At 48.2% G+C, this 27,438-nt stretch overlaps 1 protein-coding gene across 1 annotated transcript in view; it reads left to right on the forward strand.

Annotated features, from left to right (window-relative positions):
* The first annotated feature begins 1,107 nt into the window (after nucleotides 1–1,107).
* Nucleotides 1,108–27,438, forward strand: part of SACS (sacsin molecular chaperone) — a 39,237-nt gene continuing 12,906 nt past the window's right edge. Inside the window, exons 1-8 of the mRNA XM_053916552.2 lie at nucleotides 1,108–1,241; nucleotides 1,369–1,519; nucleotides 7,078–7,165; nucleotides 8,024–8,109; nucleotides 11,053–11,164; nucleotides 12,234–12,380; nucleotides 16,054–17,536; nucleotides 18,136–18,227. Of these exons, the coding sequence (XP_053772527.1) occupies nucleotides 1,231–1,241; nucleotides 1,369–1,519; nucleotides 7,078–7,165; nucleotides 8,024–8,109; nucleotides 11,053–11,164; nucleotides 12,234–12,380; nucleotides 16,054–17,536; nucleotides 18,136–18,227 (2,170 nt within the window). The 5' untranslated portion in view covers nucleotides 1,108–1,230. The remainder of the gene's footprint in view (nucleotides 1,242–1,368; nucleotides 1,520–7,077; nucleotides 7,166–8,023; nucleotides 8,110–11,052; nucleotides 11,165–12,233; nucleotides 12,381–16,053; nucleotides 17,537–18,135; nucleotides 18,228–27,438) is intronic.

Genomic DNA, 27,438 nt, shown 5'->3' on the forward strand with positions numbered 1-27,438 from the left:
AAATGTGGTTACGAGAAAGGGATGGACCCACAGTGACGGCATTCTGTATACTTATTACTGATGATGAGCTCTGACTAACATTTTTTGATGGAGGAGGGAGAGAAGAGGTCATTGAAAAACAGTAATTTTGAGAGTGTCAACACTATAGTTTAATTCTACTCAGGGTATTTAAACAAGAAGCACACATGTTTACTTTGAATTGTTTTAACAGACATTGCCATTTTTTTTCTGTGTGTCTCATTCATACCTATGAGAAATAAACCAGAGGAAAAGACTGAAGCTTCATCAAACCACACACACTTTCAAGTTACAAAGCAACGCTAGTTACGCTGGGGCGATCTCATAAACTCTGAGGCTTAAGTTCCTGATTTCAAGGAGCTTGTAGGTGTGATGGAAAAACTTAGGGTACCAACCATAAAATATTGCTAAAATAAGTCATGTGTGTATTTTAACATATCATAGGATATTTTTACGTGTATTCTCATCTGTAACTTTCCTACTGGCACTCCTTCGTCCAGCAAACTGAATTACTGAGCCTACTTTTGTGCCTTAAAAACTACAGGAAATGAAACTACGAAAGACACTTGGGTTTTGCAATCCCCACGTTCCCCTCCTGTACCTAAGAGGGTAAATCTAATTTGCAGATGCACCCAGAGATTAGAAGTCATTAGAGCTGAAGGAGCCGTAGGCCCTAGTGCATGCTGAACGCCATCAGGGGAAATACACGTCTCCAAACGCACCGTTCCGCACCTAAGGTTATTAAGCATTTGAGATTGTGCAGGCACTGCAGGAGTGGGCGGGGCGAGGCGGGTGGGGCGGGGCCAGGAGGGCCAGGCGGATTCCAGGCCTCTGGTCCAGGCGGGGCGGGGCCTGGTGGGCGGGACCTGGCAGGCGGGGCAGGTGGGTGGGGCAGGCGCTCGGCTAACGGTCCAAGCAGGCGGGCGCGTGCCCGCGCTCGGCGCCCCCGAGGCCCTTGCAGGCCTGGAGCGCGCCGCCGCCACCTTCGGCTCCTCCCGCGCGCGGCCACGCTTCCTCCTGCGTTTCCACGGCGGCGCTGGTGGCTGCTCTGGGCGCTGCGGCCAAGCGCCGAGCGTGCAGGGGCGGCGCCTGTGCGCGACAGGAGGATCCCTCCCTCGGCGCCCGCGCCGGGTCTCTCGGTGCCGCAGGGCCGGCAGTGACCCGGCGCCCGCGCGCTGGGGCGGACGCCGGCCTGTGGCGAGGACTCCGGCGATGGGGGACAGGTATCCGGGGCTGGGCCCAGCGCCGCGAGGGGCGCCGCCACTGAGACCCCGGGAGGTGGGGCTCGTGTTGGGCGGGTGCGGCCCCCCCACGTGGTCCCCACGGAAGGTCCCTTTGCCTTTTGCGCAGGTGGCTGCGGGTGACCGTCCTCCCCGGCTGCGTGGGCTGCAGGACCGTGGCCGTCCTGGAGTCCTGGACAGTGCGCGACATCAAGGAGCGCATCCAGGTGGAGACCGGCTTCCCGGTGTCGGAGCAGCGGCTGTGGCTCGGCGACAGGGAGGTACGGCCCGTCCCCTGGTCCCAGCGGGAGGGTGGGCCTGCTCGCAAGCCAGGGAGGCGGCATGGGTTTATTCTTGTGTCATTAAATGGTCACCCTGGAAGTAATGCTTTGCACGTAACGGGAGCACGACACGGGTGTGTTCCTATCGTTGTAAGTTTTACTGATTTACCATTCAACTTTGCAGTCCCCCGGCCCCATTTTGTCTGAATCTTCACTTCCTGAAATTAAGATACCTTTTTTTTTTTTTTTGATGTGCATTATAACCAGAGTGTGTTTTGCTTTGTTTTGTTTTGTTTCCTTGTTTAGAGACATCGTTAAGGTGACTTTATCATTACTCATAATTTTCTAATGGTTTTACATTGAACACTGATAAATATCTTAATCTTTTATGTCTTAGAAGTCCCCCCCCCCAAGTTCTGAATCACTGAAATTTAGACTGAAAGGATCTTCAGACATAATTTAATGAAGAAACTATTGGTTTGAGGAGAACATTTATAATAAAACTTCTAAGGTGGAAATGAGTGACTTAACAGATCAAACCTTTGGAAAAGAGGGAGTATTTCATATTGTATGTGTCCTTTAAGATTGATGAAAATACTTAAGGGAGGAGTTACATGGAGACATATCACTGAAAATTAACTTATTCTTTTATCCTAATAAATATATTTACTTTTTATGTGATAAAAGAGCATCATTTCCAGGATTTAAAAGAGGCAAAAAAGAGCTGAACCAATACACAAGGAATACCTGAGCCATACAGAACGACACCTGTAGTATGAGATTCCTTACTATCCAGTGCAAATACTGGTGAAGGACTTGGTACCTGTGATTTTTAACCCCTCAATGTAATCTTGACCCTCCACATAGCTGGGTCCACTCTCTGGTCACTTGCCCACTTAGACCCAGATTTCCCATTGATCTGTTGTGTGTTCCTCCATGGTCAGTCCTCTGGACCAGTTCCCCAGGGTGTTTGGTGGCATGCAGACAGTGCTTGAGAACTTTGGACAGAACTGAGGAGCAAAGCTCATCATTCTTATCTTTTTTCTACACCTACTCCTGTTTTTGAACTTCTCCATGTATACCTGGTTCTGTACCCACTTCTTTGGTTACTCCTTGGGTCTGCTTTGTCCATGTGTCCCCTTAGATGTGGTTGTACCCAAAGGCTCAGTGAGGTGGGTCGTCCTGCCATTAGAAGTGTGTTTGGAGGTGTCTGCAAAGCATCGTAGGGGATGGTGAACGTGGCATCGGTGTGCAGAGTGGTTCAGGTTGAGTGGGTGGTCCTTTGGGGGTCTAGTTGGGAAACTTACACGAATAGGAGGTAGTGAGGCTCTAGACTATGCTCGTACAGGTACACTGAAAGGAAATGATGCACAGGAGACCTGGAAAAATACAAAACTATGGCAGTTTGGTACCAAGTGGATGGGGGCACAGAGCGAGGGGGCGAGAAGAAGAATAAGGCAGAAGGCCTTGCTAAGGATGCTGAGAAGCCTTGAGTGAGCTCGGGACAATACCGGTTCTTAGCAGAGATGAACACGTACAGAGGGGACCTCACGTTGGAGGAAAGGTGGTGACCAGTTTGCTCTGGTATGTGGTTCAGCTGGTGGCAGGGCATAAAAGAAACCTCTAGGAAAATGCATGAAGAGGCAGGTGACCTAGATCCTACTTCCAGTACTGCCTGTGTAACAGAGGCCACATTAATTACCACGTGACGATCTGCTTTCTGTTTCTAATAGGAACGGCATCAGCGAATTCCAGCCTCTCTGAGGTCCCTGCTGGGTAGGGGTGTAGACTAGAGAGTGGTCATCAATAGACAGGCCTGGGACTGAGGCTCAAGGGAGAGGTGTCAGGGTGCAATTTTGGGAAGTCGCTTTTCCCACACATTTCTCCTGCTGTATTTCGTAAATACATTAGGAAGAGTATTGACGGTTATCGAGCAGCTCACTGTGCTCCACACACTGTTCTAGTTATTTTGTGTGTGTCATCTCATTCACTGCTGAAAACGGCCTCATGAGTTTGTTGTCACTACTCCACACCCCAGAGAAGTGTCTGATCAGGATTGGGACCCAGGTCTGTCTGTTCCAAAGTTGCTGGGCTTCCTACTGTTCCACACCACAGAGAATCTGCTAGGGTGTCATTTAAAAAAAAAAAAAAAGTAAAGTTCTTTAAAACAGGAGAAGAGCATAAGCCATTAAACATGACCTTTCAAGTCCGGGATGGAACTCCCCAGAAAAACCCGCAGAGGGGACAAGTCTCTGCTGACTCAGAGAAGGCAGGCGGTGACTTCCACTGCGCGGGTGGAGGTTGCTGTGCTGACTGCAGGTGCGCCACTGCAGGGGCACCTTAGTGTGAGCCGTCTTCCCCAGAGGTGGCTGTCTTTTCCGTGTAGATTTGAACCGCTGGCAGTTCTAAATATTTTAGGGCAGGCAGGATGCAAAAGCTGTTGGCAACTCCCTGTCACTCACTGGTTTGGTTGGTATTGGACATAGCTAGCAGCAGGCACCTAGTTCTCCGTCTTCTGGGGCACCTACCGTCCTCTTTCTGCCTGTAGCTCTTTTGCTTTTCTTGGCCTGGAGGTAGCATCTGTAAGTTCCTGACCTCCTGGCTGAAGCTGTTCATGATAGCCCCGTGTGTGTTGCTGATCCTTTTTCTGACCTGTGCCAAAGCAAGCCAGGTTTGAATATCCCGTCACTTTCTCATCTTTCAATTGATCAAAAAGACCCTTCCTGTCAACTCTTGAATCTTGAAAATCTCCTAGTGTCCTTGACAACTGAACAAAGGAAGAAGTGTTGGGAGATCCAGATTGCAATTAATGTTGTATTGTTTGCTTAATAATTCGGAGTTACTGTTTCATAGTAAATGAGAATGAGCATCTCTGATGTTTTGAAGGGAGGCTGTGGTGGACATGGACAGAAATCCATATGTTCAGATTATTTTTTAATCCCTCTGTTTTAAAAACAAAATATAAAGACTGAAATGGATGACATTTATGATTTCATTGCCTCTGGAGGTTAATAGGACCAATGTCACTTTGCCTAGTTGGAGGGATTTAAGGTCCAGGAAAGAATGAGGCCCAGGCAGAACCCTCCAATCTCAGCAGACTGTGCTGCTCGCTCTCCCTTTGGGAGAATCACGTCCCTATAAGTAGGTCACTGATAACAATCTACCGCAGGCGTTCATTGTCAGGCTCACATAGCGGGCTACATCTGTTTTCATTAACGTGGTTCTGCTCCACGGCTTCTTCCTTCCTCCTTTCCAGGTGTTCCTTGAGATCTGAAAACTTTTTCATGCATTGTACTTTTTCTTCCTTCCTCCAAATGTACCTTGGCTATATGGAATTAGACCAGTAATCCTTGGTTCCTACGTGGCTCTCTTTCAGTAGTTAATTAGTTAACCAACAATGAAATGAACAACCTAATGACATCATCCAACCAGGGAACTAGAACATGGTTGATAGTTTGTGTTTACCTCTTTGCTTCTCCCCAGCCTGTATACCAGAGTCTCTTCCCTTACCCTCTGTGTTTATCATTCTGTTGCTTTTTTGTAGTTGTTTGAATAGTTTTATCGTGTGTGTGTATATACACAAACTTACATGTTGTGTGTATATACACAAACTTACGTTTGTGTGTATATGTGTCTGTCTGTATAACCTAAATATACAGCCTAGATAATATGCTGTTTACTTTTAGTTTTTTATGAACTTTGTAAGAAGCTGCTTATTCTATATGTAGTAACCTGGAATTAGCTCTTTACACACAATATATGTTATGAATATTCATCTAAATGTATGTGCAGTTTATTTAGTTTATTCATTTTTTATTGCTGTATAATATTCCATTATATCAAGATGTCATAGAATTTGGATTTCTAAATTTTGTTGTTAAAACAGTATTGCTCTGATTATTCTTTTTAAAAATTTTCAAAAATATGTTTATTGATTTTAAAGAGAGAGGGAGGGAGAGAGAGGGAAAGAGAAACATTAACATGAGAAACATCGACTGGTCGCCTCCCACATGTGCCCGACCAGGAATTGAACCCGCAACCTTTTGGTGTACAGGACCGTGCTCCAACCAACTGAGCCACACCAGCCAGGGCATGATTTCTCTTATTCATATTTCCCATGCAAAGAACTTTCACAGGCTTGCTTTAAGATTCAGTGAAAATGTGTGTAGAAAGTGCTCCTTAAACTGGGCACTGTAGCATGTTCGGGTCTGGAGGTCAGAAATGGGGACTAGAGTGCAGATGAGGCACAGAAAGTAAGGACACCAGATGGAGACTGTTATAAAAACCCAAGGCACACGGAGAGTCCGCACAGAGTCTGAGCAGTCGGAAGCAGAGAACAAGCTGGCTCTGAGAGAAGCTTCTGGGGGATGTGCTGGGACGCAGAGAGCAATTGGACGTGTGGTTTAGAGAGAGAGAAGGGACTTTTCCCCAGCTTTCCCATTAAAGTGACGAGACCGAAGGTGCCCCTGGTCACTGGAACGCAGAGTAGACGATGAGAGGTGAGTGATGGCAGGGCAGCTCTACTGCCACCATGGGTAGGGTGGGCTTTTTAGGCAACCCGGAGGGGTCAGGGCCATGTGGGCAGCGTACACTGGAAAAGCCGCCTCTTTGATGTGGTAAATGACATCCTTCAAACCCTGTCAAAGAAGCGGAAGGTTCGATGATGGCTCTCCAGGGGAGCTTTTGAGTGACGGTCCGCACACTGCTGACCTGTGAGGAGTCGCTCCACAGCAACACTTAAGAGTGGACCGCTTGGGACTGGCTTTGGATTATTCACCTTATTTTTCAAAAGTCACTCAGGGATACCGCTCCTGTGGGTCACGGCCACGTACACTGTGCCCTGCCCTTGTGAGGAGCAGAGCTGTCCCCAGAAGGGACACAAACGGCAAGGCGCTGTTCAGGGAAGCCCGTTTCAGGGACGTTCTAGACTGCAGCGGCTCCACAGGCTGGAGTCCTGGTTTGTCCCTTCCCTTGACATGACAGCTTTCCCATGGCAGCGTCCACAGCAGGGTCTCCCGGACTGTTTCCCTGACCAATATCCTATGAGATGCTCTTCAAGAGTAAATGGAAAAAATCCCTGCTCAAATTTGGGAGACACTGCTTAGTGTAATCCTCTCTCAGAAAGTTGCTACAACTATTAATATGTTAAGTGTCCTAAAACCCAAATTATTCCAGTTAATTTAAACATTTTTGTCCTCGACTACCTGTTGTCACCGCGTGGAGCCGCTCTGTGAGCGGTGTGCTTCGGGGGTGCCGAGTGCAAGATGACCCTGCTTCTGTTGGTGGGCCCAATGCAGCGCACACCACTTAAATCGCTGTCAAGGGGAATATGTGTGTCTTTATTCGTGATTACGTACGGGGAAATCTTTCACATTTTTAAATAAAATTCTTGACTGAATCTCTACTCTTTGAAACATTCACTTCTCCTAGCAGCTTATTGCTTGATTAGAATGGTTAAAAAGCATATCTTAAGTGAAAAAAAGTTATGGTGATGTTTTGCATTTATAGTATTAGGAGCTATATTGCTTTTCATACATTTTATTTATTTATTTTTTCAGTTACCTGACTGGATCAAGATTGGAGATCTGACTTCTAAAAATCGTCATCTATTTGTAAACCTTCAGTCAAAAGGCTTACAAGGGGGAGGTAAAACCTTGACTTTACCAGGAGATTGGGCCGTTTTGAGTTGAGCAGAGACCACGGTCTACAAGTGAAACCAAAGTCTGTGGCACTGGGGTGTGCGGGGGCTCTCAGGGCCAGAGGAGGGCGCGGCAGGGGGAGCTGCTGAGTCACGAAGTGTGGGGGGTGCTAGTTTGTGGGACAGCAGGGGCTTGGTCTGGGTGGATAGTTGTGCCAAAATGAAGCAAATAAATGTATGGTGATGATTTTGTTTGTTAAGCACAGATTTATTTTTCCTTCTATCCGGATTTTTTTTTTATTCTGTGCATCTGAGAAATTACTTCCCTTGCCCCCATTCTCCCTATACATTCCTGTCCCCTTTCTGAAGGTGACCTGGCCAGTCCGGTCTAAGAATCTCTAGTTTGGAAAGGCTGAGGTCTGTGTGGACCAGACAGCCGGGGAGACCGTGACTGTGCTGAATGTCTGAACAGCCGGGACATCAGCTGACTTTGGGAATATTCAAATGCCACCATCAGCACCATTATCTCTGGCTTATGAGTGAGCAGCAAAGCACCATTTATTTACTTCATGTTTTTTGGAAAGTAGCAACGTGCCCCCCGACCCCATGCTCTTTACTTTTGAATTAAGAATTTGTTGTGACATTTAGGATATTTTTGAACATGTTTTTAAAACGGAATTTGTAGCTTAATGAGGAATGCTGAGATTTGGCCCCCCCTGAGTCTGCGGTCCTTTCTAGTGCGTCTTTAGTGGGCAGAGGTTCACACCCGAGAGCTGGGTAGGGCATGAAGTTTTCACTTCCGGGATGTTACTATGTCTGGGAACCAGGTAACACACCCATCACGGGCCATGGTATTTTTATTTCAGGTCGATTTGGTCAGACGACTCCACCACTTGTGGATTTTCTCAAGGACATTTTAAGAAGATACCCAGAAGGAGGACAGATTCTTAAGGTAGGGCATGTGCTGTGTGAGTGTATGAATTTGCTTTGATAAAAAGGAGGTGGAGGAAAACGACTTAGAAGTGCGGTTAGTGTTTACATTTATGAGCTGCTGGCTAGATGGGAACGGCTGCACGTGCCCCGGCGCACCTGCAGCGTGGTCGCTGGCCGGCGCGCGTGGACGATGCAGCCGATGCGCATGCGTGAGGTCCCGGAGGCCAAGGAACCGGCCCACTGCGGTCGTCAAGCAGGGCTGCTGTGGAGCACTTTGGTGTTTTATGATTCTGTGTCGTGGTTCATGGAAAACACTGGGCAGCGGCATTACAGATCCGCTGGCCGGCCACACGGACGAAATAACGCAGACCCACGTGCAGGCACTGCGAACCTGTGTTCATTTGCCCCCGGATGTAGAGGGTTGCTGTGGGGGAGGATGATTATTTTCTTATTTGAAGCTATTTATGATGTATTCTTTAGTTCGAATACACGTATTAAAAACTGGACAACCATAAAAGAGCAATTATGGGAGGTAGTGCAAAGACTGGATTTTGTGTGTAAGCTTAATAAGAAACCTCCTCACTTGTAAAAGTAGATCAGTTATTACCCATTTTCCTTCTCATTAGTTTATTTCGTGTTTATTGTGTCCAATACCTTAGTCCTCGTTGTATTTTCTAGTTTAGATGGTACATTTCTGGGAAATAAGGACTAAGTTTATTTAACTGGTCTTAAGTAGTCACGCTCCGACAGGCGCTGGGTGAGGCTTGCAGCGTCTTCTGTGACTGTAATAGCCACAGCCTGCCCTTTCAGAACAGGCGTCGGTGATTCACAGCAGGTTAGTTTGCAAAACATGTTTACGTTGAGATATTAGGAATGTGACGATGGGAAGAGTGTGGTTATTGGGTTGTAATAGGGTGGAAAGGTGGACAGGTACATTCAGAAGATGTGGCTGGGGCGACAGGGGCAGAGTGTTACCGATTCACGAGTGAGCGCGAGGCCCTAGCAGTGGACCAGGCCGCGGTCACGGCGAGCTCCTTCACGGTCTCATGGGTAGCAGGCAGCTGAGGCTTCGTCCTTCCTCCTTGCTTGCCGTGTGTGTTTATGTGCAGGCCAGCTGACATAGTCTTTGTTCCTTGGATGTTTTAGTAGAATCCAGCCATTCAGATTTAACAGGACTCTTAGGAATCTCCCGGACTTAGACTGGCCCCTTTTGTGAGGTTGGCTGAGAGGTCCAGAGATGCTCGAATGACGTGCCCAAGATCATAAGCAAACTGGCGCATTTATTGCCTCCTCTCAGAATCGGTCTGAAGGAGATCCCATTCTATTTTTGTTCCACTTGAGACTGATAGTGGGGGCCTGGGACTTGGGACTTTATCTCGTTTTCTTCATCTCTGCCCCTGATACACATAAATCAAAAATAGGTATCCAAATGAAAACAGGATCCAGCCTATAAAGTGCTCTCATTTGGTGAGTTAACATTGTATTTTGCTCCCTATTAATTCTTATTCCTATCTTTTATGTCCTAATAAGCTAATGTAAATAAGGTTGCTAATTTCTAGGGATTCTGTTAGAATGAATACGGTAGGAACTAGGTCTTCAAAATCCTATGAGAAACAGGCAGTTGCGTGGACTGGAGGAATCTGTAGTCCATGCGGACTACAGAGAAGGGCTTATCTGCGGTTGGACAGCGGGGGCTAAGACTCCCCAACCTTTCGGGGTGCACCCAGTGAACTGACTGCCTCACCTGGTCGCAGAACTGGCTCTTCAATTCGGCGCTGTCCCCTTACTCAGTCTTAGAGTCGTCTCATTCCAGGGGGGCTCCTGTGTCACCTTTTGCTCTGATCATGGCTTTGCTGCTGGCTTTGCTCTCTTCAGGCCTTGCCTGGTCCTACCCCGGACCCCCGCCCCGGTTTAGTGACACCAAGATGCTGGAAAAGTTACAATAGAGTTCTCCCCGAAGTCAGAGGCTCATGAGTGTAATGATACGGGGTGAATTGTTGCGTTTCTAAAGACCTGTCCATTTAAAATAGGACCACCTGCTTGGGTTTGACCTAAGTCTCAGCTCATCCAGACCCTTGTCAGGTGTTGGCTTTTCCACACTTTAGACAAGGTCTAGAATGAAGTAGGGATGATATCTCTGGAGTGTGTTTCAAGTTCCAAGATTGTGGGGTTGGCCCCAGGAGCTGGGCTCTTACCGCAGAGTTTGGAGCTCCCAGCATGATTTCGGTAGGTGTGCTGAAGCGCTAGGGGCTGTTGAGACTGGGCATTGTTTTGAGGCTGCTGATGTGTGTGAGCCTTCTGGTGTGTCCTTCCCTTCCTACATGCAGAGCTTTGACTGCCCATTCACCCGTCACTCCCCATCCACTCACTTAGCCACCAAACGGTATCACTGCCTTTTCAGTGAAAGGAGGAAGTTCTGACCTTCAAGAAACTTTTCATCTTAGGACAGGAGAAAGGCCTGTTCATATCTCAAGTTCACAGGAATGCAGCACACTGCACATGCAGACAGATACATTTTTTTTCTAAGAGAAGGGTAAGCAAATGATAAATAAAGGTCTTTTCTGGTAACTGCTTGAGGATGGGTGCTTGTCCCAGATGGCAGGACAATCTGTGCAGCTGTGGAACGGGAGCAGCTTCTTTTGTAGGAAGGCTTTGGGTAGATTGTAAGTGAGGGGCAGGGTTGTAAATAGTCCCGGGATTTGTACCGTAGGCGAGAGCAGCACGTTGATGAAAATGCACTGTGGGCGTGTATAATTGCGGAAGGGCTCCTCTTTTCAGCCAGGTGCACGATGTAGGTAGCACTTCCTTCCAGTGGCACCCGCACCGGGTCTTAAAGGCCATGATGCCGGTAGTGGGTTTCCTTTACTGAAATGTGATCACTTTCTAAGTATTAGAGGTGAGTATAAAGATGGGCAGTAGGTTCCTGTATTATGAAATGGGTTTTGTGTGATTTCTTGACTAGGAATTAATTCAGAATGCAGAAGATGCTGGAGCCACAGAAGTTAAATTTGTGTATGATGAAACTCAATATGGAACAGAGACTCTTTGGTCAAAAGATATGGCGCATTATCAGGGTAAGACTCAATATTTAGGAGCAAGTGTTATGTACTAACAGGTGGTTTTTAGTGATTTACAATATTCTGTTTAATGAATAGTCTAATTACCACTTATACTTCACTTCCTGGCATGTTTCATTCCACTTCTTCAGACGAAGGCACGTGAGGAGAGGCTTCTGAGGTTCTGTAACGTTCTCCATCATTCATTTGGCTGGATGTTATGCAGGTCTATTCCTTTTATAGGAATTCAGCAAGCTGTACATTTAAATCTTGGTACTCTGTTGTATATACAAGATGTGGTCAGAGTGGGTTTACAGTTGTTTGTATGGGAAAGAATACAATGATTAATGATAGTGCGAGAATAATTGTTTCATGTACCCACAACTGTAACCCTATGTTTGCCCCACGCTGTACGTTACACTTCAAGAACGCTTTCACACCAAAGTGTTAAGTCTTTTAAAGTATGATGAGTTACTATAGCTGAAGATACTGAACGAATATTAGAGATTCTGAGTGCATATCTCACAAAGTAGAGTTCCAAAAATATTCAGTGCAGAGTTATCACTTTTTAAAGGAACTACTTTGGAGACAGGATCTTCTAAATTATATAAGCAATGCCTTATAAAGGGATTATTAAACTTATTTAAAGGATTATTTTACACCTTTTGGAATAATATGTTAACAAGGTTTCTTCACATAGAAAGTCTCTTTGGTATACTCACAGGTAATCTCATTTGCAAAAAAACTTCAACGTGCTGTTTAGAAACAAATTGTACAGTGGTCCACTGGATTAATTTCCTCGTTTGCTCCAGGCTTTGGGCATTTAAATACCGTAATACCCTTAACTTTTCCTTTTCGGATTTTTGGCCTACAGTGCTGTATTTCTTCTGCTGGTAATTTTTACCATTAATCTGTGTTTTATTTTTGTTGTGGAGACAGTCGGACTGCAATGCAGGATTTGGTCAGCCCACCCCCTTCTTTACACTTTCCCATCCAATAAGCCACTGTCCCTGGAGCAGGTGCTCGCAAGGACGGCGCCCCTTAGGTGCCTCCCTGCGCGTGCGCGCATGTGTGTTCCCTCCCCCAGGCGCCGCGCTCTACGTGTACAACAACGCGGTGTTCACCCCCGAGGACTGGCACGGCATCCAGGAGATAGCAAGGAGCAGGAAGAAGGACGACCCTATGAAGGTTGGAAGATTTGGAATCGGGTTCAATTCTGTCTATCACATAACAGGTACAGTGTATGGTTTCAGTCCTGACATTGGAGATTATTTTAGCCTGTAGTTTGTAACTTATTTGGTTAACTTCAGGGGTGATATTGTTTTAAAAGGCATCTTTTCCAATTTTTTTGTCAGTGGCAAGAAGTATGTCAGTGAAATATTGGTGTGTCTTGAGTTTTCAGAAGTTGCCATGGTAACTACAGCAGTTTCATCATGTGATGCTAAAAGTTAATGTCATCATGGTGCAGTGTAATCAGTGTAATATATGAGGAGGGACCCCTAAAAACAGAATTATCTTCTGGAGGGCAGGCCCCTTGTAGCACAGGCTTCCCCACCTAGGGGAGTGTTCTAGGAACCCATCTGTGTCCATGTACCGCTGGCGTTGTTGTGAGAGGCTGCGTTCGGCTTCAGTGAGTGTTTTGTGAGACTCTCAGTGCATTTGCCCATTTCATGGTGGGTGATGCATGAGCACACCTGCCCACAGGGAGCTGAGTGTTCAGCAGTTGTTGACCCAAAACAGCACGACCCCTGTGCCCTACCCCCTCTTTTTACCCAGTCTCACCCCAAGCAACTTTTTTTTGTTTCCCTGGATGAAAAAAGTCCTCAAAGGGAAATGTTTTGCAGATGTGGAAGAGGTGAAACAAAAAACAGCAGAAGCACTAAGAGGCATCCAAATTGACAAGTACAAAAACTGTTTTGAGCAGTGGGAAAAAAAGTCTTGATAGGTGTACTGCATCAAATGGAGAGGACTTTGAAGGTGACTGAAGTTTAAACATGTAAGAGTAAATGCGCAATTTTTTATACACAAATTCCAGGTTTGTGGGGGCTCCCCCTTTGTGTTAAGTCACTTTACGTGGTTTGAAACGTAGCTTTTGAAGTGCCACAAAATCGTTACTCTAAGGTATTTTACACTGGAAACATTTGAGTCAGGGAGACTCATTCTCACAGATCACCTTGTACATATCTTTTAAATATCAGGAGGTTAAAGGGGAAAGTGTAACACCCAGTGGTATCGAATAACTGATGAAGCGAAGATCTTTGAGGTGATTCTGGTTTCTCTACATTTTTCTCATACGAATTTCACTCTTAAACTTACCAGTACTTTAAAGATTACTTTGGAATCATGTTTTGAATCTAGGAAGCATACGAGGTTTCTGTTTCAGAGTTACACTAGGAAATATGTGGAACTCAGTGTAGACATCTCTGGAAGTACACGCATGCTGTTCTTTCAGAATCAAAGCCCTTTGTATTTACTACACTTTGTGATAAAAAAATTTTATGGAATTGGCCCATGTTAGAGTTCAGGTTCAACCTGTCCTGCATTTTGCACTTGCAGGAGGAGGGGTTGAGCAGCAGAGCTGTAGCCATAGCTAGGGGGGTGATGTAACATGTCGTCTGAACTGGGACACGCAGGGACTCTGTTCTCCTCGGATAAGTGGCCTAAATTGGGACTGCCCTGGGTGCGTGGGATGTAGGGTCACCCTCACGATAGCCCAGTTTAGTAAGCCTGCTTTTCTCTATTGCATTTACATGATGATATATTATATAATGTTGTATTAAGTAATAGTACTTATATAATAAAATACTAACTTATAAATTATATAACTATTATACATGAATATTGACATTCATGTATTCAACTGTTTGCAAAGTACGCCTCAGGGCAGTTTTAAAGTCCGTGGGGGCATCTCAGTGAATGGCCCGAGATGGAGACGGCTGTGCAAGGCAGGAGGCACTGCTCGGCAGTGTCCAGCTGATGGCCAGCTGATGGCCGCGTGTGCGCTGCCCGGCGGGTTTGCTTCTGTTTTAGGATGCGCAGGCAGCCTTCACCCGAGCACCGTTCTCCGATCTGAGGGTCTGCGTGGGTTGAGGCTCATGCTTTACAACTGTCAGGCGTCTCCCTGGTGTCGTCTCAGTGATGGGAGGTGTGCACAGTCTCCGGTGGGAGAGTCACAGGCCACATTTGTGATTGGGCTCGCAGCAGGCTTGGTGGATGTAACCTTTCCTGCTTAAAATACCTGAGAGCTTCGGAGCTGGTGGGTGGGCTCAGGAGCCTGCAGCTGACGCCCACGAATACAGTGTTAAAGGTGGGCTTCGCTGGAGTTAGGTCTGCACAGAAGGTTAGGTGCTGTAGTCAGCATGGGAGGCAAAACATGTCGAGATCACCCTCGCATCCCACCCTGTGACGCGTTGCTTGCGGGCTCAGCGCAGCAACCACAGGGAACGACTTCATAGACAAGCTAAATCGGCGTCCAAGAGCAAGGCTGCTGGCTTCGAGTTTAAGGTGGCGGAGTGAGAAGATCCTGCGCTCACCTCATCTCATGGACGCCGAAACTGCGACTACTACTACGTATAGAACAGCTGTCTCGGAGCCCCCTAGGGACTAGCAGAACAGATTTCCAACAACTACGGAAATAAAGTAAAAGCCACGTAGAGACGGCCAGTAGGGGTAGAGATGAAGCCTGGTCAGGTCCTACCCTACTCCCCACTCCTCTGCAGTGACTCACGAGTGGGAGGGATGTCACAGCCACGGCGGTCATCCCCACAGAGCGGGGGCTCTGAGCCCCAGCCTGGTTGACCTGCGCCAGGAAGTGGGGCCCTCTTGACATTGGGCTTTGGAAGCCAGCGAGGCTTCCCTCGGGGGGAGCCAAAGGACTGTAGGAAGCCAGGTTACGCTCTCTCTGAGTCCTGGCACGGTGAAGGTGACACACTGACTAATTTTAGGGTGTGTGCTGGAGGGACAGGGGTTTGGAACTTGCTCTTCTGTCAGAGGTGGTAGTGAGCGCCATCTGTTCCCCCTTTGCTAAACTGGTCTGACACAGGCAGGCGCCCTACCTGACACTGTCTGTTATTCTTGGTAACACTGTTCACCCATCCTGGCGTTTCCCTGAGGACCTACCTAGGGTAGTACCCCTCCAAAGCGCTCCTTCCCTGCCACACCCAGCGGGCGGCCTCAGTCAGCACCAGCACACAGCAGATGGTCTGCTGCAGCGGGGCCTTGCAGCCAGCCGCATCGCAGGCTTGCCCCGCGCGCCAGTGAGCCCGCAGCCGTTGTGGCCCAGCCGCTCCAGGAGGCCGCACTAGTCCACCCTCTGGAGCACCTGGCTCTGGTGACAAGGGGGACACCTTCTAAATAAGGACCCCACAGGATACTTCCTAAATTTCTAAATAACGCCACTTTTTCAAGACCAGGAGGTTTAGCTCACCTACCTAATACAATACATAGAAACAAACAGGCAAAATGTGGATAGAAAAGAGTATGTTCCAAACGAACAAGCAAAAGACCAGGACAAAACCCCAGAAAAGAGTTAGGTTCCCACGCCGGTGGGGGCTGAGGGTCCCATGCCCAGTTCCTCTTCATCATTTTAATTGTTTGATGAGTGTTTGAAGATGTGTCTTATGTTTTCATAATAATTGTGTAAAGTCTCTATGCCTTGTACTTACGGAATCAAATGAGAGAGTGCCATCCTCCTTGTTCAAAGAATTATATTTTCCAAGCTGAGTCGGGGTTACTTTTCTGGATAAACTGTTTCCAAGCTGAGTCAGGGTTACTTTTCTGGATAATCTGTTTTGGAGCCATTTTACGGCCTGCTGTTTTGCATGTGTAAATGTTGGTGGTAACCATGCATCGTAATTGGAATCGTCCGGTACGTTTCAGAACTGACCCGACGTGACCTTGTTTTTCAGATGTTCCTTGTATTTTTAGTGGTGACCAGATTGGGATGCTAGATCCTCATCAGACGCTTTTCGGTCCACATGAATCCGGTCAGTGCTGGAATCTCAAAGGCGACAACAAAGAAATCAGAGAACTTTCAGACCAATTTGCGCCATTCATTGGCATTTTTGGAAGCACGGAGGACACGTTTATCAAGGGCAGCTTCCCAGGGACGTTGTTCCGTTTCCCCCTTCGCCTGCAGCCTTCCCAGCTGAGCAGTAACCTCTACAACAAGCAGAAGGTCCTGGAGCTGTTCGAGTCCTTCCGGGCCGATGCAGACACGGTGCTGCTGTTCCTGAAGAGCGTGCAGGCCGTGTCGCTGCACGTCCGCGAGGCTGACGGAACCGAGAGGCTGGTGTTCAGAGTGACCGCCAGCGAGGACGCGGCCCTGACTCAGGAGCGGCCGGATGCGGTCACAGTGCTGGGAGAGGCTATAAGTAACTATTGTAGGAAGATCCCCACCCACAGCGTAACCTGTGTGACGTATCACATAAACATAGCTTTGGAGGACGCGGGAGCGCAGGACGCACAGAAGACGTCTTGGCTGGTGTGCAACAGCGTGGGTGGGCGAGGGCTCAGCAGTAAACTTGATTCTTTAGCAGACGAATTGAAGTTCGTCCCAACCATTGGAATAGCGCTGTGTTTGTCCAGCGGAGATGATGAGAAAGGAGCAGCGTCTGATTTCTCAGGAAAAGCATTTTGTTTTCTTCCCTTGCCGCCTGGCGAGGAGAGTAAAACCGGCCTCCCTGTTCACATCAGTGGGTTCTTTGGCCTGACGGACAATCGCAGGAGCATCAAGTGGCGAGAGCTGGACCAGTGGAGAGATCCGGCCGCCTTGTGGAATGAGCTCCTGGTCGTGAACGTGGTCCCGAAAGCCTACGCCACCTTGATCTTGGATTCCATCAGCCGCCTGGAGTCACGGGGAAGCGCAGGTTCGCCCTTGTCCGTGGACACCATCTACAAGCTCTGGCCGGACGCGAGCAGAGTGAGGGCGCACTGGCAGCCGGCGCTGGGGCCCCTGTTCCGTGAGCTGCTCCCGCACCCTGTGGTGCACTCCCTCGGCGGCTGCTGGGTGCAGCCGGAGCAGGCGCGCTTCTGCGACCTGGACGAGGGTTTGGAGCGCACCGGGGCGGTGCTCCGCTACCTCCGCAGCGCGGGGCAGCACGTCGTGAAGGTGCCCGAGCACCTGGCCGAGGCCCTGCGGCTGGCAGCCGCCCCCGAGCAGCCTGTGCAGAAGGTGACGCCAGCGTGGGTGCGGCAGGTGCTGAGGAAGTGCGCGCCCCCGGGCAGCGCCCAGGAGAAGCTCCACCTCCTGGAATTCGTGCTTTCCGACCAGGCCTACAGCGAGCTGCTGGGCCTGGAGCTGCTACCTTTGCAGAACGGCAACTTTGTTCCTTTCTCCTCATCTGTATCAGATCAAGATGTTATTTATATTTCCTCTGAAGACTATCCAAGGTATGGGTCACGCTTTCAAAATGCGCATTTAGGCTTAGGGCGCCCCTGCCCCTGGCGACGTGTAGACCCTGTACTGTAAGGTGCTGTGATCAGGGTGGATTTTGTCATAAGGAAGTCTTGTGCAGGAATGTAATACTTTGTTAAAATGTGAATAGATACATTTTTACACCCTAAAGTGAAAAAATATTCAGATGTCTATCAGTTAAAAAGTTTTCCAGGCAGTCAGGGGTTTGGGGGAATTTTAATAAGAAAACACTGAAAACAATGGTTATTAAGTGCTAATAATTACCTAGTCAGATTTGCCAATGAATTATTTTATGAAATTCAATTTAAGTGAATTAAAATAGAGTATTAACTAATTCTTTATGACCAAGGATGCATATTGACGGTTCAGAAAGTAAGATTCACTTTACTCTCAGACATGTAGACTCTTTCCGGGCCCACACGAGGTGCATGGCGCCCTCGCGGTTTAAAGCAGAGGCGCAGTGACTCTTGTCAGAAAGTCCCGCCGTGTGATTGGACGTGTGCACTAACTCGTGTAAATCGGTGTGTTCAGAATTGTTAGAGATCGTAACTGCTGTGGTCCTTTCCCCTCTTAGGTCCCTTTTCCCTGGTCTCGAAGGAAGATTTATTTTGGACAACTTGAAGCCTCACCTTCTAGCTGCTTTAAAGGAAGCTGCCCAAACCCGAGGTATTATAATTGTTTTTTTTTTAATTCTCGCCCAAAGATACGATTTTTAGAGAGAGAGAAAGGGAGAGACAGAGAAAGAGAAACGTTGACATGAGAGAGAAACATCCATCAGTTGCCTCTTGTATGCGCCTTGACTGGGGATCGAACCCTCAACATTTTGGTACGTGGGACGATGCTCCGCCAAACTGAGCCACCTGGGTGGTGCAGTTTGTTTGTTTGTTTTTTTAATAAACCTATCTATAAAAATACAAACAATTTTTTAAAGTTTTTTGTTAAGTTGAACCAATATGAAATTGCCAATAGTTTTCCAATTTAGACCTATGAGTCAACAATTTCATATGGTTCAGCCTAATATATTGCTATATTTTAAGATGTTTCAATGCTGGGTTCTGGCATCTAAAAGAACCCCAAGTTGCATTGACATTTGAGTCTCTCCTGTCCCAGTATGGCGGTGTGCACTTATGGGAATCATTTCTTACAGCCGCAGTGTTTCACCTTCCTTCGTCCTCATTTCTTCCCTCCTCCGAGCCCCTGGCCTCCTCCCCCGTAGCGTGTGCAGGCCAGAGGGCAGCTGCGGTCTTAGGCGGCACAGGTGAGGAGAGGAAGAGGTGGACTTCAGGGTCCGCAGCTCCTGCCGGCCCCCAGCGCAGGTCCCCCTGAGCCTTGCGCTGTGTGGCTCTGTAGCAGCCCTCAGTTTTGAGCGGCTGCGCGGGGCTGCTTTGGGGCAATGCAGACAGGTGAAATGAGCTCCGCAACCGTGTCAGGAAAGGGCCCCGCGGGTCTCCGCAAAGGACGCATATTCCTCATTGAGAACTCTTCAGGCAGAGACCGAGGGCTTTGGGGGAAAATCACATGGTTCTCAGTGGGACGTTCTCTTGCAGCTTTGGCTGGCATCCTCTCCCTCGTAAGACTATTACTGCCTGAACTTTCTCTAAGTTAGATACTGGCCTGAAAAATTCCGGATTTGCCCCACTGGTTAAGGTTATAAGCACATTTGTTGTGATGCCTCTTTTAGAGCCTGTGCTGTGTTCTTTTCAAAGGTAACGGCAGAAGGAAAGGTTGTAATAACTGCACTTCTCAATTCAGTGAGACATAGGCAAAAGGGATGGGAATGGGGGAGGCAAATGAGCACAAGCCAAAGCGAGACTAAAGGAAAATAAATACCTGAGTGCCATTGACCCCATGGAACCTGCAACTGTGAGTTCGTAGCTGTGGCATTGGTGGGAATGGCCACCTTCTGAGCAGCCTTTCTGGGACCCTAACCTTACCATGGTTTGCTCCAAAGTTTTAGAAATCCTTACTTTTCAAACTCGTTACTATATTCTGGTCTAAAAGCTTTACACTGAAGGAAAATGTGCCTACTGAAAAGTATACATATCATAAATGCAAGCTCTGTGAAGCTTGGTAAACCAAAAACACCTACATCAAAGCCAGAAGTTTGCCAACACCCAGCAACTCCTGTCATGCCTCGTTCGGTCCCACCCAGTCAGGGGCCACCGCGGTCCTGAGTCTTCCAGCGTGGACGAGCTCAGCTGGCCACCGAACTGCCCACACAAGGAATCACGCAGGCCGTGCATGCCCTTGTGTCTGCTCCTCCCCCCACGGCTGCTCCCGAGACCACGGCCTTGTTGCGTGGGTGTGTAGATCTTTCCCTGTCACGCCGTGGCATTTCATCATGGGACGGAGTGCCTTCTTTGGGAGAGAATGTTTTTGTTGGTGGTCAGTAGTTCTGAGGTGGACGTGGATTTAGAAATCAGCCACAAGTTACCCAGAAGCACATCAGGTTAAAAGCGTCTCAGGCTGACAAAATAATACTGCTTTCACTCAAAAAACTGTAGACCCCCTGTGGCACAGGGGGTGGCCACACCTTGCTTGTCTAGCCTGAGGGGGCGGGGGTGACCGTTGTGTTTTTAGGGTGAGTTTACATTTGTGTGTCAGCTCAGGTGATGTGACACCTTCACAGAGTGAGGCTTCCCACTCCGTGTGTCTTTATTTCTTCTTTGCCTTTGGGTTCTGGCTCGGATTTGGGGATTATACCGTGTGTTCTCTATTTCGTCTCTGGCTCTTGGTTAATTTTCTTTGGGCCATTACACTAGACGGGGTGTCTTCACTGGTTTTGTTTGTGACCCATAATGTGTGGCTTGGGTCCTCCAGAAACTGTCTTCATGGTCTCTTACTTTTACCTCCATTTACATGTTCAGCTACCATCCTTAACGATCATTAACAGTCCTTTTCGGTATTTTTATTTGGGTGTAATTGGGTGATGGGTAACCACCTCCTGAGCATCTTCCTCATTGTTTTTTTACCATTAGTTCCAGAAAAGCTAATTTTTGTTCCAGACAAAAATTATTGCCATGAAAGGTTTTAATATTTTGAGGGCATTATAATGTAGGGGCTGATGGGGACCCCAAAATGACCTGGCTTTCCCTTCCTGACGTCGGAGTCAGTGAAGAGAGTCCAGTAGCCGCGTGCCCTTGCGGTCCGGGGGCTGCAACCCCCTCTGCTGTTGTCCCGAGCACTGTCGTGTTGCAGGAGCAGAGAGCCCTGTGAGTTTGCCCCTCCGTGGAGCTCAGGGCCTGCTCTAAGCTGGGTGCTCGGCAATCTTTTTGAACCCAGATGGACGTTTTCTGTCTGTATTTTTGTACGAGCTGTTCCTTTTGCTTAGAGCTCTCTCTCCATTCTCCACCTCACCTTGCCGACTTCCGTCCGTCTTTTCACGCTCAGCCCCCAATCCTCTTCGCCTGATTCCCATCCTGCTTCTGCTGTGCCAGGCTGCACAGTCCTGAGAGCCGGGGTGGTCTGTCGTCTTCCCCGATCCCTGCGCCTGTTGACAAGCTCACTTCACATGTTAGTGCTTCCGTATGGTGGCACTGGGGGGCCGGGGGCATGGGGAAAAGGCAGATCTTGGTATCGTGCCTGTGGTCTAGTATTTCTTTTTCTTCTTTTTGAAAGGAGGGAGTGAGGGAGAGAGAGAGAAACATCAGTGTGTGTTTGCCTCTTGCACCCCCTGATGGCAGACTTGGCCTGCAACCCAGGCATGTGCTGCAACTGGGAATCGAACCAGTGACTCTTTGGTTTGGGGGCCGGCACTCAATCCACAGAGCCATACCAGCTAGGGCTCAGTATTTCTTTTTCAAATAAGTATCTTCCATTATCTGCTCTTCACTGTCGTGATGTAATAGAGCCTCTTTTACCTTCTTCATTTGAGAGGTGGAGATAATGCAGCTGCAAGAGTTTGAAGGGCTTGAATGACTTGCTTGAGTTACAGAGTTGGAACTATGATTCTGGTTTGTTTTTTTCCTGTTTCCGGGGCTAGGTGATTTCCGTATGGAGTTACCTGAGTAAAGGGTGACCGACAGGAACAGGGAAATAGTTAGGAGGGCAGGTAAAGGGGTTACTTTACGGAAGAGGTGAATAGAGAGGAAGCAGTCCAGTCGGACACAGGGTAGGAATGCCTGATAGGGTGGTACCAAGGTGCTATTCACATTTAAAGTTTGTCCCGCGTATTTATTACATAGGGTCTCATGCCTGCTTCTGTTTCATGGCCAAAAACTCTTCAATAGTCTTGGATTTCCTCCAAGTATCAGGCACCGAGCTAGGTGGAGATGATGGGAAGATGAAGAACCGGAAGGAGCTCAGAGCTGAGTGGGGACAGCAATGGCAGGAACACTGTCATTAAGTAGGGTTGTTCCTCCTTCAAATACCGAGTAGAGTCGGTGCAGGCGGGGGCGGCAGGTCAGGGGACCTCGCAGGTGAGCTGACACATCTTCTGTCTCAAACGTTCAGGGAAAAACTACGAGCGTCATGTCTGGAGAGCAGGCGTGTTCTCCTTGTCCGCTTCAACACAACTTTGTGACGACTTACAGTGCTCTCTACAGAGGTGGCAGCATCTTCTGTGTGTACGGAGACATCTTCAGGAAAAGTTGCAGTTTTAGGGGCCAGCCTCAGATGTGCGGATCAGCCGTCCTCCAAAGATTGTGGTGCGAGGTCTGCGCCATTGGGGGGTTCTGGGTCCCTGCTCTCACAGCTGTTTGGTGGCCCACAGGGCCTGGCCTAGGAAGGCTGTCCGCCCCTCCACCCCACCTCGTCCTCGTTTGGGCGACCACCCTCCTTGCCGGGACTGCAGAAATCACCTCCAAGTCCTCCCGCATCCATTCCTGCCTCGTTGGTTAGTGAAGCACTGCGCCGCTGGGATTATCTTTGTAAAATATTACTTTCCCACTTTCTGTCTGAAAATCTTCCAAAGGCTTCCCCTTTGTCCTTGGAACAAAGGCCAAAATCCTTAGCAGTCCCTGGGAGGCTCTGCATCACTCGGCCCCATTTTCTGGGTGTTGCAGAGACGCCTGGGGCCTGCAGGTGCAAACAAGTGTGGCCATGTGGCTCTTAGCAGCACGCCCTCCCTTAGGCCCTTTCTCGTCTCCCTGCCCTCCCTCAGCCTTGGAAGGCGCAGGTTCTTTCCCCCTTCCCTGGTGAGGTGCACGGGGCTGCCCTGCCATCCCCTCCGTCTCGCTACCCACGCTTATCTGGCGCACGGCCTGTGTGTGCTGCGGACACAGCAATAGCTGCTGTCCACGCACGCTTTTACACCTGTGTACTCCTTCACAAGGGTCTGTGTACACGTCTCCATGAGACTGCCAGGCAAACTCTGGGCCCACCTCTGTTTTGTTCGTTTCTCTCTCTAGCACGTGGTCAGTATTGAGTGACTGACAAAATGCGTCTGAAGTGACTGAAAGGGTGTTAAGACGAGGGTGGAAATTCCCCTGGTGAGACCCATGGTCTCCGTGCATGCGGGCAGGTGTAGCCAGAGGCACCCGGACACAGGCATCTCGCCGAGCTGTGGAGAGCTGTGTTCAATCGCAGGAGTGGCTGGCTTCGGGCAGGGGCGGGGGGGACACCCGCGGAGCAATCCTTTGACGTGGGTGACATTGGTGGTTGCCATAGGCGAGCGGTGGCGCATACGACACAATCTTCCCTTCTTTACTGTAGAGCCAGAGGTCAGGGAGTCATTGTCTGCCTACTTTGTAGAGGTGGTCCAGACCCTTTCGAGTCGAGCATCTGCCTTTCCTTATTTCCTGCCCAGAGTATCTCACTGCCTGGCCAACAGCCCGTGGGAGCCCATGGCCGGCTCTGTTTCTGTCGTCAAAGTGTGACTCATGCATCCAAAGTACATGCACCTTCTTCGCTTTCTTTCTAAACCGAGATGCCCCGCCTTTGTGTAGTTTGGCTTTAGTTTGCACTGAAATGCCTCTTTAAATCTTAAATGTATAATCTGCTATGTTTGGAGTTTTGTTTATAGCTTTTCTTTTACATAATGATGCAATGAGAAAACAGTGTTATTTTAAGATCCAGAATAATTCCTGTAGCTGTCGTGTGAAAATTGTGACAGTTCTGTCTTTTTCTAAGAAAAGATTTCATTTTATTCTAGCGCAGCAGCTTCTCTGGGGATATTCAGGTACGGTGCCTGACTAACGTTGTGTTCACGTGTGGCCTGATGTGTTCGTTCATGTGGTTCTTTGAGTCCTGTTTTTCATTCACCTGAGTAGCTAGAAAGTGTGTCAACAGTTTTTTTCCGGTGGTAACAGCTATTAAAGGAGAGAGGAAACCGTTCTGACGCAGGTGTGTAGCTGAGTGCCACACACGCCGCAGTGAAGCCACATTGACGCGGCTTGGAGACACGTTTCCGAGAACACTTAGTCCCCGATGAAGGAATTCTGCTGGACCTGCTCTGCAGGCCCTGGCCTTGCGTGGGAACGTCCTGCTGCATGACCCCGTGAATACGAGGTTCTGGGTGTGGGGTGAGGACACCCACGGCTAGCTGTGCTGCCGCGGGGACGGCAGAGGACCAGGACAGTGGCCGACCCGGCTGCGTTAGGAACGACCGGCTGATAGTTCTCGCAGTGCCTCGCAGGCCCTTCTGTTGACTTTTTAAAATCTAAGTGTTTAACTTAACTTGTATAATTTTCCCTTAGGGAAAATTAGAGAGGACGAGGTTCGCTTTACAGAAAATTTTGGTAAACGATACTTTTGGAGTCAATCTGTTCTTTGAAGCAGGCTACACCTGTATTAAAGGTAATTGAGGAGCAAAGTTCTTGTGCTGTAAATTCATAAAACATTCAGTTTGTTTTCTAGCTTGTATCCAATGGCTTAGCGTTATTACACTCTATTATTATTCTGTGTTCTTAAACCTTAATTAATGTGCCCTCTGTTAAGGTGTAGTCAAAGAGGAAAGGAAAATCCTAGACGGGGGCTGCAGAGGTCCGCGCCCCAGGGGCTCTGGTTGTGGGCGTGGCCCCCCCCACCCCAGGCATTGCTTCGTCTCCCATTCGCATTCAGGGAGAAAACGAGGAAGGCTCACAGTGCCCCGCCTGGCGGACTAGGGAGATTTGGTCCCTGGTCCTGGTTTTGAGCCACCTCGGATGCCCGTCCACACTATAGTGGACGTTTGTGCTGGGCCCACAGTGCTGCCTTGCGGCCACTCAACTTGCAGAGTGCCAGGCGGCGTCTTAGTGGGCAGGCGGGCTTTCCCGCCCTTCCTTGGTTTGGTCTTTTTCTTTTCCTTTTTCCCCTTTTGTTTCTTCGGAGGTGTGACTGACTTCCTACTGACCATTTAATTGGACCTTCACTTTCACACGTATGTATTTACAAAGAGATTTGGCTACCCGTTCACGGCCGGGCGCCATTAGAAGTCATCAGCCCCCAAAGCAGCCGTTGCCGCTTTCTGCAGGAGAAAAGTGTAAGACCGTTGCTGAACTCACAGCCTCGGGTCATCAGTCTGCTCAGCTGGGTCAGCTCCCAGGTGACAAAGGCAGCGAGGGGGAGAGTTTCCGGTTAAGTCAGTTTGGAAGTAGACTGGGATACTCCGTTTCCATCCGTGGCGAAAATCCTTCTCCAGGTCGGTGCTGGACACACACGTACAAACGACGGTGCACAGTCAAGAGCAGTGCAGCCTCGCAGCGGCCACTCAGCGTGCTGACGCTACTCTGCACTGATCTACACTAAAGCAAAAAACTAGTCAGAAGAGTTATTTCTAAATTAAGTAATCATAGTTAACCATCGTTTAGAAAAAAGCTTCCTGGCTCTGGGAGCACTTTCAGTACCGCATGGTTACCTACTTTCGACAGTGCTGACCACTTGAAAGGCCAGGCCACAGACACGAGTCACTTACCACCGTGCTACAAGTTATTTTGCTGATACTATTAGAGGAGATTTACAATTTCAGGGGCTTTCTAAACCAGGACATAGGGACTTTTTCTGTGTTAACATTTATAATTGAGGGTTAAAAGCTTCATCAAGGCTTAGCTACACAATCGGTAGAAAGAGTGAGGGCGTCAGACCGAGTCGACTGGGGCGTGTAGAGCTGCGTGTCTCCGCGCTTGCTCTCTCCTTTGGCTCCGTTGCGTCTGCGGTCACGCATGGCCCGTGTGTCAGCTGCATGTATGTGTGGGGTACATGTGTTGTTGGCGTTCTTCACACATTCATAGTGGGTGATTTTCCTGAAGGTAGGTATGCGTTTTATAAATTGCCAAATTTCATGCCAGGACATTGGGTGGGATTATCTACGAAAATGCATGTTATATGTCAATTATTAACACGGAACGTATCGTGGTGCATATTTAATTTTTGGTTTTCTAAGTGTTGTGAACTTTAATTTCTAACTTTTTTTTGCATCTTTGGTGTTGTATCTTTGTGTTTCTTGTGATTTAGATATTCTATTATTGTAAGTTCAGCAAGCATTTGTTTAAAGCACAGTTGTTAAAAATTAATTACAGAACTATATCTTAGTGGAGCTCAAAGACTGAGCAGGCTGCACTACCCAGACTCCTGACAAAACTTTATGATTTCCTAGATATTTCCACTTGATTTACCCCGAGTCACATGATGTGGAAGCTGGAAATACTCAGAATTTGGGGGTTGAGAGCTTCCAAATGTGGCAGACATGTGCTCGTGCTTAAACCTGCGTGGCAGTGATTTGAAAATGTCATATTATGACATGAAAGATAATTTGGGGGCAAAGGCAAAGTCACCTTCCTGATGCGTAAGGCTGTGACACAAGGGTGTTCTTCCTTGCTCAAAAGATAGTGATATATAGAAATTTCAAGGGGCTTGAGCTGTGCCCTCTTTTATATGTTTTTTCAAAATTAGTTTTTCAAGAGTCTAGAAATTGTATATGTGTAGGGAGAAAATTGGTGTCAGTTTTCCATAGGATTGAACTTGATACGCTCTTCATTTCCCTGTATGGGCAGGTACATACCTGTGACATAGAGTGGTGTTCTAAAATTTTGTTCCTACTGGTGTTACAAATACTCTGAAACACAAAATGCACTTAGAAATGAAATGTTATTTTCCAGACCAGTGGTTAAAAATCAGCAAAAACCTTTTCCCCTGACAAGATCTTTGTAGTGTCCTGGTTTACGGCGCCTGCAGAGGCGGGGCAGCTGGGTGGTAGGCAGCTCCACCCTCACAGCGGCACCCACGTGCTCTTGTTGCTTGTCCCCCGAAACATTTCTGCCAAATCCCGGGGCTCTGCAGACACACTTTAACAAGTAGTCAGTAGCGAGGTACGAGGAGAAGCAGTGAATTTGCTCCTTCCTTGGGCACGGATGCAGAGCAGTCCTGAGACCTGGACCCTCACTCCCCCCTTTTTCCAGAGGAGCCTTGAGGAGTCCCAGGAAGACAGACGGTGTGGTTAGCGGTGGGAAGGAAGCCCTGCGAGTGTCCTCGCTGTCTCGGCTTCAGGGAGTGCAGGTGAGCTGACAGGAGACTCCGCCCCTGTGCCCTGGCTTCAGGCCCTTCCTGTCAGCTCCTGCAGCCGCGGCCCCTGCAGGCCTGAGGGGAAGACGGTCATGCTGGGCTTGCCCAGAAGTTACTTGCCCTTACGAAGCGGCACTCATTTAAACTTGATCTACTTTTCTTGGAACTTTTATTTGTGGGCAGATAACCACTAACGGTCCTTTTCCGGGTTGACTCCATTTGTGGAACATCACAGGGTAGTTTTTAAAGCACACGTAAACGCACTTTACATATTTATTTAAAATAAGCACTTTCCAGAGAAAACTGTATCGCCCACAGGTTATTATAAATATGGATTTCTGGGTAGATTCTTTATTATTATTTGAAAACTATTTTGGCCCAGTTATGCTGAAGTTTTGCATTTTTGTAGGTACTCTCTGACCTGCAGGATAGAAAACTTTAGTACCTTACAGCAGAATTG

The sequence above is a fragment of the Desmodus rotundus genome, chromosome 13, assembly GCF_022682495.2.
Source record: "Desmodus rotundus isolate HL8 chromosome 13, HLdesRot8A.1, whole genome shotgun sequence".
In the NCBI taxonomy this organism is placed as follows: domain Eukaryota; kingdom Metazoa; phylum Chordata; class Mammalia; order Chiroptera; family Phyllostomidae; genus Desmodus; species Desmodus rotundus.